General features: G+C 44.6%; 1 protein-coding gene across 15 annotated transcripts in view; it reads right to left on the reverse strand.

The window, feature by feature from the left end:
- Positions 1-13812, reverse strand: part of LOC110296538 (uncharacterized) — a 159193-nt gene that overhangs the window by 33249 nt on the left and 112132 nt on the right. For 11 of the 15 annotated variants that reach the window (XR_015047669.1, XR_015047662.1, XR_015047660.1 and 8 more), the window contains 7 exons: positions 11937-12706; positions 7355-7424; positions 6556-6609; positions 6159-6306; positions 5624-5733; positions 3879-4011; positions 278-376 (listed from right to left, as the gene is read on the reverse strand). Coding sequence is in view for 1 of the 15 variants with exons in the window: in XM_085840753.1 (XP_085696879.1) it covers positions 11133-11468 (336 nt within the window). In the remaining 14 variants the exon portion in view is untranslated. The other 4 variants (XR_015047665.1, XR_015047664.1, XR_015047670.1 and 1 more) reach the window with 3 other exon arrangements.

The raw sequence follows: 13812 nt of genomic DNA on the forward strand, positions 1-13812 counted from the left end.
ACTTGAGTTCTCAGGAATGGTTTATTAAAGTATTTCTCACTAAGTTTCCCTAAACATGGTGTGAGACTTAGATTGGATTTTTTACAGTAGACAGTTCTCATCAAATCACCCCTGTTCCTTCTCCTTTGTTATTAGCATCATATATCCTTGAGGTGTCTGCTTGAACTTTAGGGATTAAAGTAGACCCTGCTACTTAGGAGCTATGAACTACAGACTGAGCCTTGGCCTAGATGATTGTGAGGGTTAGTGTTGTCAGCTTGCAGACATCGAGAATCACCTGGAAGATGGGCTTCTGGGCGTGCCAGGGAGACAGTCTTGGTTAGATCAGTTAAGATGAGAAGACCATTGTGGGTAGCACTATTCCCTAGGCTGTGTTCTAGAATGAATGAAATGAGAAAATGAAACTGAGTACAAGCATTCATCAATGTCTTAATTTGGTTTTAATTTGTGAAAATTAGGAAAACTTGATTGTCTAGTAGCATCTGCTATTCTACATTTAAATAATGTCTCATGATCTGATAGGTTATCCATCCCAAGTAGTCAGTCTTAAACACTTGTATATACGAGCAACACTATATGTACTCAGTAAGTCCTATGAATGTGTATCTGTATATTGTGCACACATAATATATAGTTACATATACATATGCATAGTAAAGAATAGGTCATGAATTTGAGAGAGAGTGGAAGGCGTAGGAGACACTGGAAGTGAGAGAGAAATGGGTGGAAATGATGTAGATTCAGAACTCATTTATGAGATTATAAAAAAATTAACATAAAATATATTTAGTACCAAATGAATAATTACAAATATTTATTATGTGGAATATAATCTTTGTAATATATACACATTACAAAACAGCCAAACTGAACTGGTAAACATGAATTACTTAATGCAACTGTCAATTTTTCTATGGTGATAAGATACACAATTTGCTGTGTTCTGGTCTTCATATGTAGATGCATAAGAGCAACAGTAACTCGACTCAGTGGGTTATTAAAAAACCAAGAGGAAGATGTTTAGTCGGCAGGAGGAACTGTTGGGGAGCCCTGAGGAGATTTGGAGGGCAGGGCCTGGGATGGATATATTCAAAACATTGTATACATGTATGAAATTCTTGAAGAATAAATTTAAAGTATAAAAATGTGTTGCCTCTCTCAAGCACTAATATTATTTTGTCATTTAAATTGAAGCTGGTTTCTAGATCCTCCCACGATTATGTCCTACTAATTTTGGAACTTAGTTTTCCTTTAACAAGACTCTGCAAAGACCCCATGGCCTTGACATAATTTATACTGACTTTTTAGCATTGCTTACAGCCCTTCAAACACCTTGCAGACAAAAGGAGTCGGTTCCATAAGAGTTAAATCTATCTCCTCCTGAGATCAGGTTTATCAAGTTCGCCCTTTATGAGAACACCTGTCACCCCATGTCTGAAATAATAGCAACTGACCAAAACAAGCTTAACCCAGTTTTCTCACCAACAGTGACCTAACTGTATTAGTTGTCTCCTTACTGTGACAAAACGTTGACAGAGGCAACTTAATGAAGGAAGGGCTTACAGTTCTAAAGGACACAGTCCACAAGGATGGGAAGGCACAGCAGCAGGTGCTTGAGGTGGGCGGTCACACTGCACCCACAGTCAGAATGCAGAGACAGATGGATACCTGTGTTTAGTCTCAGATGATCCCAGCCCCCTGGGGTGGTATCACCTGCCTTGAGGGTGAATCTTCCCCTCTCAGTAAAGCTGATCTAGATAACCTCTCACTGACAGAGCCAGGCTGATTCTAAATCCCACCAAGCTGACAATTAAGATTAACAGTCACACCGACCATCATTCTGCCAGCAGAAAACTCTGCAGGAAGACCACGCTGTTCAATATCTTTAGGGCATGCCATATAATCTGTTGTCCCCTGTAGGAGGCTTGGTCCCCAGTGTGGTGGCAATGAGGTGGTAGGGCCTAGCAACAAATAATCAGAGCTTGGGGGGACATTTCCCATGTAAGCAGATTGATGCTGCTTTACTGAATCCCACCTTGCCATGTGACCTCCTCTATATGCACACCCACCGTTGTGAAGCCATCTACAATGAGGTCCAACAGACCAAGCACATGCCAGTATCATGCTCTTGAGTGACTAGATTTCTGAGCTAAATAATACAGAGTATCCTGCCTCCAGTATTTTGTCATAGTAACACAAAATGACCTGATGTATAGTATAATGGAGAGTTGTTACTTAACCAAAATAAAATTTTGGAAGTAATAATAATGAAGGATGCACAAAATTGAAAGCATACTTTTTAAAAACTGTGCCACTTGGACCCCACTGCCGACATATTCCAAGCTCATGCTGTGCCAATGGCCTACACCCACAGTCCAAGATCATGCGTGATCTTTATGCCATTAAATTGTATATTTAAAAATGTCCAGTGATGACACACACCTTAAATCCCTATACTGGGGAAGCAAACGAAGGCAGATCTCTTATTTTGAGGCTAGCCTGAGCTACAGAGCGAGATGCTGGACAGGTGGGGGCTGTTACACAGAGAAACTCTGCCTGGAAACAAACAAACAAACCAAAACCCCCAAAATATCCAAAGGTAAACTCCATGCTATGTCTATTTTAACACACCCACCACAAATGTGAGTGTCATTGCTGCTGGCTTCCTTTTTGCTAGTGTTTGCTTTGAGATAGAATGTCACGTCGCTGCAGCAAGCTATGAATCGCTCACCACCTGACCTCCACCTCCTAAGCTCTGAAAGCTTCTCTCTGTGCTCTCTGTGAACAGTAGTTTTCAAAATGCTTCCCAATATCCAGTTTGGGGCTCTGCCAGCATCTGAATTTTTTCCAGAGCCAGGCTTAGGTTTCCTGAATATTTTTGCCATTCCCATGACAAATGAAAAGGAGATTAGCCGCCCCCCCCCCCCCAGCTGCTGTCTGTGTCTCTGTCAGTCGGAAGAGATATGTAGCTACTTAAGAGCTCAAGGGTACAGAACTGCTTGGGCTGGGTGTCTGCAGATTTAGAGTTAGCCTGAATTGGTGTCTGCTTCCTTGTGCTCTTGCTAAGTGGGAGCTAGCAGGATCCTGATTTGTTAAACTTAATTCAGAATTATGACAACAAAACCTCAATTAGCTGCCAATACTTTGGGCATCTTTTCCTGATCGATAACACCTTTTTCCTGTTAGCTCGCTACAGCCTTGTGACCCAAGGCTCTGGAATGGATCAACCCGCCTACGCCAGCACACAGTTCTGTGTCTCCATGGAAACAGCTTGTCAGGCCCTGCTTGGCTGCAGGTACTGAAGACCTCTCATTTGCAGCCTGGGTTCCACACAGATTCGGTCTTAACAATCTGGCAGGTGTTAAGAGCCCCGTCCTCTCTAGCTGCCAGGGTCTGACCTCAGCATGAAACCTCTTCTGCATTGCATGGCAAAGTCCCCAGCTCCAGTGACATACAGGTGGTCCTCAGGGGGAATGGAAGGGTCTCTGCCCTAGGCTCCTCCTAACAGGTCTTCCTTCCTTGCCATTATCCCTCACCCCCACCCACCAAAGCCTGGAGTCATCCGAATGCCTCTGGCCCTCCTGGGAGTGCTTCTCAGACCCTCCTCTCTGCATCCCTGCTGCCCCTGGCAAGCCTGGACCCATATCATTTCCTTTTCGAAGTACGGTAATTCCTCCACACTGGCCCTAGGACTACTGGGCACCCATTTTCCATCGTACAGTCATTTTCTGGAAACATATCATAATAGCATGTCATAAAAAGAGGCTTTGGAAGTCAGGAGATGTAGGACAGAGGGAGACTGAATAACAGATACTGGTTAGAAAGCAATGATAACATAACAGGGTGAATACAGTTTGTACAACTTACTCCACACTTACAAAGAGCTAGAAGAGAGGCCTTTGCAGGCTCCAGACACAAAGACACGACAGATGTCCAAGAAGACGGAAAGGCCAATCCTGCTGACTTGATGTGTGCACATTGCATGTATGGATTGAATCATCACACTTTACCCTATAAATATAAACAGTTATTACATGCCAATTAAAATAGGTTAAAAATAAGATATCAAGCCGGGCGTGGTGGCGCACGCCTTTAATCCCAGCACTCGGGAGGCAGAGGCAGGCGGATTTCTGAGTTCGAGGCCAGCCTGGTCTACAAAGTGAGCTCCAGGACAGCCAGGGCTATACAGAGAAACCCTGTCTCGTAAAAACCAAAAAAAAAAAAAAAAAAAAAAAAGATATCAGAACCAAAATGTCAGAACTTGAGTACACTCATCAGATTTTTTCTTTTGTGTGTATTAATTCCCATATAATGCAATGCAGAAGGAATATAACTGGAGTGCTCCAAGAACTCTGAGCTGTTTTGTACTTGGGCTGGACACCATGTGTTGGGTGTTATAGAAACAGAATTGACTAGGAACAGAGTCCTAACCTTAACTAACTTGTAACTTCCTCTAGGGTTCTGATTATGCCTGGTGGGAAAGTCAGAGTCAGGATGAAGCTGATTTCTTTTTTTGAAATGCTCATCTTCTTTTAAAATGTATTAAATAAAAACCCAAAAATATTATTAATGAGTAATAAAAGAAGTAACTCATAATTTTCTTGAGAAACATTTGTATAAAGTTTGACTGAAAACAAAATATGGGACTGGGACTGAAGCTGTGTGGTACATGGGTGAGGAGGCTCAGTCCCTAGAATATGGGGACACACACACACTCACATGCCCAAAAAACATCAATATCCTTCCTTCATACTAGGACAGTTAGTGGCTCCCACTGCACTAAGGTAGACTTCAGACCCTGTAAAAGACAGCAAGACCATGCTGTTATGGACTGAGCCAGCTCACTTCCCTGACACATCCTCTCTCATCCTTCTCCCTGCACATTCTGACAGCGACTGCTCTGCACCTATGCTCCTCCCCGGCCTCTGCAACTTGGCACTACATCCTGCTCCTGGCTCTGTGGTATGGCCTCTTCTTGCCTGTCCTCATTTCTTTTCTGTTACCGGGATAAAATACTTTGACCAAAAAGCAACATATGGGGAAAAAATGGTTTTTGTTTTCTTTTGTTTTTCTTTTGGCTCACAATTCCAGGTTATAGTCTATCACTGCAGGGGATTCAGGGCAGAAACCTGAAGCAGCTAGACACATTACATCCACAGTCAAGAGCAGAGGAAGAATGGACAGTGCTTGCTTAGCTTGTGCTTGCTGGCTTGTGCTCAGCTCCCTCTTTGTGTTTATTCTTTCTAAGACCCAAACCCAAGGAAGGGTGCTACCCCCATTCAGGGTGGGCCTCCCCCTAATGAATGCACTTAGGAAAAATCTGTCATCGGTGTGCCCTCTGGCTAACCTGACTGTGTTAGTTATTTTTCTTTTGCTGTAGTTAAAACACCATGATCAGGGTCTAGAGGGATGGTCCAGTGGTTAAGAGTACCTACCAGCTGCTCTTCTAGAGGACTGGGGTTCAATTCCCAGCACCCACATGGTGGCTCACAACTATCTGTAGCTACAGTTCCAAGGAATCTGACACTCTCACACAGACATATATGTAGGCAAAACACTAATGCACATAAAATAAAGATAGTTTTTTTTAAGCATGAGTCATTCAATTTATAGAAGAGTTTACTTGGGCTTCTGGTTGTCGAGGTATAAGAGTCCATCCCACCAGGGAATCTTGGCAGCAGCTGTCAGATATGGCGGCAGGAACATCTGAAGACTCACATCTCGAGCAGCAAGCTGTAAGCAGAGAGAACGGCTTGGAAGTGACATGAGTAAATTATTCTCTCAAAGCCTACTCCAGGACATACAAAACCCCATCTCCTGAACCTCCCGAACAGCCAGGCTGGAGACCACGTGCTTAGACATCTGAGCCTATGGGGGACATTCCCATTCTGCCCCCAACCACCACACCCAGCTAGGGAATCTCTCATGAAGACTCCTGTAGTGGCTATTCCTGGTTGTCAACTTGACTATATTTGGAATGAACTACAATCCAGAATTAGAAGGCTCACCAGTGACCCTTATCTGGAGGCTTGGAGATAGAAGTTTCTGATCTGGATCTTGGTATGGAGAACTTGAGGCATAGTGGCTATGGATTCCAGAAGATTAAATCTCCGAGTTCAAGGTCATCTGGGATTAAAGGTGTGGTGGGTGGAACATACCTTTAATCTGGGCTACACCTTCTGCTGGAGACCATATAAGGACATTGGAAGAAGGGAGTCTTGCTCTTGCTCCTTCTGAGTAACTGCTAGATCCTTGGACTTCCATTCCCAGCTGCGACTGAACCATTGTTGGGAATTGGGCTGCCGACTGTAAGTCATCAATACATTCTTTTAGTATATAGAGACTATCCCTAAGTTCTGTGACTCTAGAGAACCCTGACTAATACAACTCCCTTCCAGATGTAGTACCTTGTGTTCTCAAAAAAGTAACCAGCATACCACCCTTGTGTACAACTTCTGGCACATTTTGGGAGACTACGCTCTCAGTTATACAATGTCTAGGGTTGGTTTGTTTGTTTGTAAGTTTTAAATGTCTCTCCCACATTCTCCTACTTACCTTTCTCTTGTGGACGGCAAGGCTCAGTGCCCACCACAGTTACTAAGATCCCAGCTGCACAAAACAAAGAATGGGTGAAGCCTCTTGGAATAGAAATGTGACCCCACACTGATGGTGAACAGGTCCTGCCTCAGGGTCTTCTTTGACTCAGGACCCAGCCTAGTCCAGTTATAAGTTAGTCACATGCCAAGGCATTGCAACCCGGGTTGCTGGCCACTGTGTTTGGGGATACTTCTGTATATGGGTCACTGTCTCTGCTCACCTCTGCCTACCCTTGGTTGCCTCCTTTTTTGTAAGCCACCAGGGAGGTCTATACCAACCAGCCCTGGGGCTAAGCCCATGTGGCTATGCCAGCAGTTGGAAAGCCATTCCTAAGAGCTGAGATATGGAAGTAGACTTTCCCCTGCAGTCCTGGAAGATTCCTTTCTTGCTGGTGGTACAATTTCACCCAGACAACACTTTCCTAAGGGAATTCAGGATCTGAATCAGTCAGAGGAGAAAACAGCCAGCTGTGTCAGGGATGGATAAGACATGTCGAATGTCTCCAGGAGACAGGATTGCTCTGTCTTATTTTGTCAGGGGGCTTGGGGTTAGTGGTAGTGGTAAATAACATATGTTCAGATATCAATCAAAGGGAGTGGGTAAATGAATGCGGACCCTTGTCCCACAGAATATGATAGTTGATCTAGGAGAGAAGCCAGAAGTTGAGAGAGGCCTTTCACTAGAGGCAGGAGCCCACCCACATGGGCACAGGGTGTGGTGTGAGGCAGCGCATAGCCTTGGGCCCCCATCTACTCACTTTTCCCTAAGTCATCACATCTTTCATTCTAGAAATGAGAAACCAACGTTTGGCCGTAGACGAGGATGAGCTGCAGAAAGAATGGATTTTGTTTCAGTGCGTGCCGAAGGCTGGCTCAGACAGGGAGGAGGGGAGCAACCAAAGGCCCAGCTCTACTTTCCCCACTGCAGTCAGTAAGCATGGAGCCATTAAATGGGAAAATGTATGTGAAGGCGCTTAGCACAGTGCTTGGCAAAGGCCTGAGATTCGATAATATTGACTTGTTCGTTTTATGTCCGCTCAATGGCAGGACCTATAAGGCAGATTTGTGTGCAAAAAAGAATAACAGGGGTACCAGGAAGGGTGGGGTGCATCTCTACCTGGGTAATTGATCAATTTTGCCATTAGATGTTTCTTACTCTTTGATTCTATCAACCTCCCCCCAAACCCATCAGAGGCAAAAACAAAAAAAACAAACAAACAAGCTTTAGATATTTTCATTTTACTATTGAAGTTGACTATATTCCCTACCCCCAGCCCCAGCAGTAGTGGAGATGACAGAAATGCATTAAACAGCATAGATGAGGGAGTGGTACAAAATATTTGGTGAAGTTGAATCAAAGACGTGTCAGTCTGAATGATTATACAACTACGCTTATAGATTGTACCATAAAACAGAGCCAGGCCTGATGACAAGTCTGTAATCCCAGCTACTTGGAAGGCTGAGGCAGGATGGTGGCTAGTTCAAAGTCAGCCTCCGCTATAGAGAGACTTGGAAGCTATCTTTAGCAACTTAGTGATATTGTTTCAAAATAAAGAGTAAATGGTTAAGGAGATGGAGCCATAGGTAGTGCTTACCTTTTAACACCAGAGTCTGAGTTTGGGTCCCTAGGACACACATAAAAGTCTAGGTTTAGCGATGTGTGCCTACGATCAAAACAGTGAGAGTGCTGAGACAGGAGGACCCCTAGATTTTGCTGGTCAGCCGGTCTAGCCAAATTGGGCGAGTCCCAGATTCAGTGAGAGAAGTAGGTGGGGAGTGATAGAGGAAGATACCTCCCATAGGCCTCTGCCCTTCTCATGTGCATACAGCCATATCTATGCATACATGTGCACATGTACATATCCAGGGGGAAAAAAACCAAAAAGTGCGTCTGTGTGAGCAGAGATAAGAGCCAATGAGGAGGAGCAGGAGCTGCCCCGTCATCTTGCCTTAGTGCTATGGGGTTTTACCTTTAGCTGCTTAGGAGTTGGGGAGTGGGAGAAGATCACATCCGCTGGCAGGCTTAGTGAGGGGTGGAGGAGGAGGCCAAAGGCTGGCACAAATCATAGGCTCCTCTAACAGAGGAAGCTCTTAATGGACAGCCTCCAACCATACCCTGTGATTCTCAGAACCATCAGAACCGAGGACACGACAGAGAGTCCCTGTAAGTGCCCAATAAACGTAATAAATGCGTGTTTGCTTATATTCCCAAAGCAAACTAAGTGCAGAACAAAACAAAACTGGAATTTGTCAACAGCTGTCACCTGTGCCTTGCATGAGGCTCGGTAAATCTACTAGATTACTATAGGCTCTGGGAGCAAACAGCACGGCCTATGTTGCCCCACAAGTACTTCCTCTTCGTGCCTAACAGTTCCCAAGATGTGCGGTCATCTTCAATATTTCTATTCACAGAGATGGACTGTACTGCAACAGGGCTTGCAACAAAGAGAAAGTGTTTTAAAGACAGGAGCTCACCCTGTAGTCCAGGCAAGCCTAGAATTCACTGGATAGCCACGGGCAGCCTCAGGTTACACACCACTCTCTTGACTCAGCTTCCTGAGCACAGCAGCTATGTGTGTGTGTGTGTGTATGTGTGTGTGTCACCATGCCTGAATAAATCAACCTGAAAATTAATGTCTGCCTACAAGCTAAACTTCCAAACTCCGAGATTAATAAAGTAAATATATACATACACATATATATGTATATATATACATATATGTGTGTGTATATATATATATTGGGGCGGAATTTTTCTCCTGATTATTGTAGCAAAGGGCTATCTTAAGTTAATAATTAAATATGTTAATAATTAAAAGGCAAAAAAAAACCAGTAGAAAAAATAAGCAAAAGATTGGCTTTCCAAATAATAAGCAAAGAACTCCCTGTAACAATCAAAGAAATGGTTTACTGTTGTTCAAGTTCCGCCTACGTATGTGTTCTAAGCTTCCCGGTAACGTGAGCTAGATGAGACCTCACAGTCAAGGCTGAAAATCTACAGAACCTTTTTTCCTGCACTAATTCCAAACTTAAATCTCTCAATGTTAACACCCCCGACTGAGAGTGGAGATAGAAAAGAGCTGGCAGCCTCAGAAGGAACAGTCCAGCATTGTCTGGGCCTGGTAGACAAATGTCGTCATCTGAGGAGGAGGAAGAATGGTGGAGGGCAGTGCCCCTAACCTGCAGGTTGTTTCTCAAGGAACGAGCAAGCTTTGCTCTACTTTCTGCAGAGCCGCTGGAGTCTTGGTATATTCCATGTGTGGTCCCTGGGGTAGCAGGACCTCCAGGGAATTTACAGATGAGCATTAGACTGCCTTCCATCTGGCCTCTTGAACTGGAGCCGGCATCTCAGCTAGCTCCCCGAGGTGACTGCATGCACAGATCTTACAGTGATTGCACGCACAGACCTTGCAGTGCAGTCCTAGGGCAGCCTCTGCCAGGCTCACTCTACACAGGTGCTCTGCCACTGCCGCCGGGATGGAATGCGCAGGTGGTCTCCAAGGAGCCCTTCGACACTAAATTGCTGGATTTAATGAAAAGTGTCACACTCAGCCAAGTCGAATGTTCTCCACTTTACAAAGGGCTTTAAGATTAATGAATTAATAAAGGTGCCATGGTGCCGCTGCTCCAACAAGTGAATTTAGAGTTCTTATTAGCATCCTTTCACTGGGCATCTGGATAGACCCAGGAGGCCTCAACTGGGATGACCCCCATCTCTCACACACCCTTTCCCATCCACCTCTTCAGGAGGGGAAGCGTTGTGGGATGTAACATCAAGAGAACTGTGATGGAAAGATACGCTTGCAGGAACTGGAGAAAAGAGAACACGTGGTCTAAGAATACTTACTGCTCTTTGCCTGTCTATTACTAGAACAGTCCATAAGCTTTCTCCTGGTATCATCCAAAGGTGTGTGTGTGAGAGAGAGGGGTGAGGGTTGGGAGGAGAGGACAAAAAGACAAGAAAGAGAAGGAAAAGGGTAGCTGGGTGTGGTTTGCTCTCCCTTCAAACCAGTACTTGGGAGACAGAGGCAGGCAAATCTTTGTGAGTTTGAGGCCAGTCTGATCTACACAGCAAGTCCTGGACAAGCCAGGGCTGCATAATGAGAGTCTGTCTAAAAAAGAAAGAAGTGGGGAGCAGGGGTGGGGGACACCAAGATCTAGTAATCTTGTGCCGCCCTATGAATGGATAGAGGCATGGATTCTGGGCACTGACGTTCCCCCCACCCCCACCCTGAGGCCACAGTGTGCACACCGGCACCTCCATCTTAATTCAACTTGCCCTCTGCCAGCCTCTCCACTGAGCAGACCATCTTGGTAGCAAGCCACCCTCCAGCTTCAAGGTTGTCTCTGGATTTGGGGGCTGCCAGAAAACCAGTTAGATGCAAGGAAACAAAAGAGATTCAGGGGCTAGAGAGGCGTTCGTTCTGCTAATGAGTGAGATGACTCACGGGCTGACTCAGGAACAGGGCGAACAAGGCTCGACTGGGAGAGAGAAGCAGTGGGGAGCAGACCTCAAAGGAGCCCTGCAAGCCAGATCTAGGAGGCCAGGGACATGATGGTTTGGGGTTGGATTTTTTTTTCTTCCCCAGAACTGCTTGGGGCTCTGGAGGAGTAGCAGAGCCTCAAAGGGAGATTTTCTTCTTCTTCTTCTTCTTCTTCTTCTTCTTCTTCTTCTTCTTCTTCTTCTTCTTCTTCTTCTTCTTCTTCTTCTTCTTCTTCTTCTTCTTCTTCTTCTTCTTTCTTCTCCTTCTTCTCCTTCTTCTCCTCCTCCTCCTCCTCCTCCTCCTCCTCCTTCTCCTTCTCCTCCTCCCCATCCTTCTTTTCATCATCTTCCTCCTCCTCCTTCCCCTCGTCCTCCTCCTCCTTTCCCATCTTCCTCCTCTTCTTCCTTCTCCTCCATCTTCTTCTTACCCCCAGAAGTTGGGTTGTGAATCTATAGCCTTCTGTGCTCTGAGAGCCGTGTTTATTGAAGAGCCAAGGCTGTTTATTGTTATGAAGGTTAGTACACTCCAGCAACAGTGACCTGCTTGCAGGCAAATCTCAGGGCACAAACTCAGCAGGGATTGTCATCAGGTCCCAAGCAGTGAGCAGAACCAGGACCCGCCCTCTAGGTTTCTAGTACATTATCGGGGCAGGGGAGCGGGGGGGGGGCTCTTTTGATTTTTTTTTTTAAAGAAGTGTTTTACATTTGAGAACACTGTGATCCAACCTGTGCTTATAAATATATTGAAAATGGTTCTAACCATGTGAGTAAGGCATCTTCTCCTCTGTGAATGGCTAATTGAGGTTTTGAGATGGAAGATTCCAAGGCTGTTTATTGTTATGAAGGTTAGTACTTACATTGCCATGTGAGGTTGTACCTGAAATGATACGACTGTCTACCTACACAGTAGAACCAGGTCTCTGGAAGATCACAGGTTTGTGACCTGGTCGAGTGTAGGGACAGACTACTAGGTGATGAATTTTATTCATGTGTCAAATAAGTGGCAAAGGATCAAACCGGCAGCCTCAGCCCATTCCGTCAACGTAAACCCACTGAGCTAGCTATAAATAACTTTAGTTGATTACATATTTATATGTAATTTGATGGTTGATGTCTCAAATGTACTTCAGCAGAGCAGTATGAGCAGAGGCAGGAGTTCTTGGCAGCTTGGCAACCTGTCACCTTTCAAAAAATGAAATAAAAAAAGCCATAGAATTTCAGCGTCCCTGGCCCCAACAGACAGCAACAGTGTTGGTTGGCTTTTGTTAATTTCAGCCTTGGCTAACTACTTTTCTGTCGCCATCATGTTGCCTGTATTTAGTGCTGGCTGTTTTATAACATTATAACCCCATCTGTCTGATAATTATGGAAGTGCTGGAGAGTGTTGAATGTGCTGATCATAGCAGGCTTATTCTGATGAAAATAAAGAGATCGAGGCTCAACGTGTGAGAAAAGTCGTCAGAGCCGCATGTGGGTAAGAAGAAATGGTTCATTCGTCTACACTGGAGATCAAACCCAAGGTCTCTGCCATGCTAGGCTCTACCAGGGAGTATTGGACTCATTCTGAAAGACAGAGAGACTGAAGACATTTGGGATATGCTGGTGGGCCTGTGCAGTAAACAGTCATCTGAAAAAAAAAGAGAGAGAGAGAGAGAAAACATCTTACAAAGGGAAACTCATTTGAATGCCTCCTTAGGAGACGAGTGACAACACGGAATACATAGACTCCAAATGCAAATTCAGGTAAGGGCTGAATTCCATACAAGCATTTATCGAAGACACTTGAAACCTTTGCTGAACGGGATGGTTCTGTAGAGTCAAGGCCACTTAGATGCAAACAGTCTTCCAGTTCTCCTGTGAACCGCTAAAGCAGAAGGCATTTGGCAAAGCTCACCAACGGCTGCCTTCTCCAATTTTCAGTCCGTATTAACTGGTCTCCTTTTAACGAAGTGACCCAGTTGACTAGATTGGCAAGACAGGGAACAGCTTAGGCTTAAAGCTTTGAAGGAACCAACTTAGCTTCCCAAACTTAAATCACTTTTGGCAGCTCTGCTTATTAACAGTCTTTCAGAATTCACTGGTTTTAAAGCACATACATATATTTCTGCATATTTTACTAGCTTGTGCTTTTTTTTCTTCTTTGCATAGTTCCTGAACATAATTTTGTGTTTATGTGTAGGTGTGTGCATGTGTACATGCGTGTGTATTTGTACATGTGTGTCCTTGTGGAAGCCAGAGGACAGTCTCAGGTGCTATTCTTCAGGAGTTGTCCTACCTTGAGTTTTGAGACAGGGTCTCTCACTGTGTTCTGGGACTTGACAGTTAGGCCAGCAAGGCCCAGATGTCTCAAGTCTCTGCCTCTCTGTCACTGGCTTTACAAGTACATGCCTTCGTACCTGGATTTTCCACATGGGAGTTAAACTGTAAATAAGCATCAAGTTTAGACAGGACCTTCTTTACAGACTAAGCTCTCTCTCTCCCCAGCTCTTAAAAAAATCAGTAGTTTGGCATCCCATTTTCTTACTGTGTCATCTGACCCATCTTTTTTCTGGACTGAGAAGAATACTTATATTAGAGGCAGGTGGATTTCTGAGTTTGAGGCCAGCCTGGTCAACAAAGTGAGTTCCAGGATAGCCAGGGCAACATAAAGAAATCCTGTCTCAAAACACCGAAAAATTAAAAAAAATGTTTCTAAAAATTTATTGGATTGCCACTACAGTCTTTTTGTATATA

The sequence above is a fragment of the Mus caroli genome, unplaced genomic scaffold, assembly GCF_978045245.1.
Source record: "Mus caroli unplaced genomic scaffold, Mus_caroli_1 scaffold_7, whole genome shotgun sequence".
NCBI lineage: Eukaryota > Metazoa > Chordata > Mammalia > Rodentia > Muridae > Mus > Mus caroli.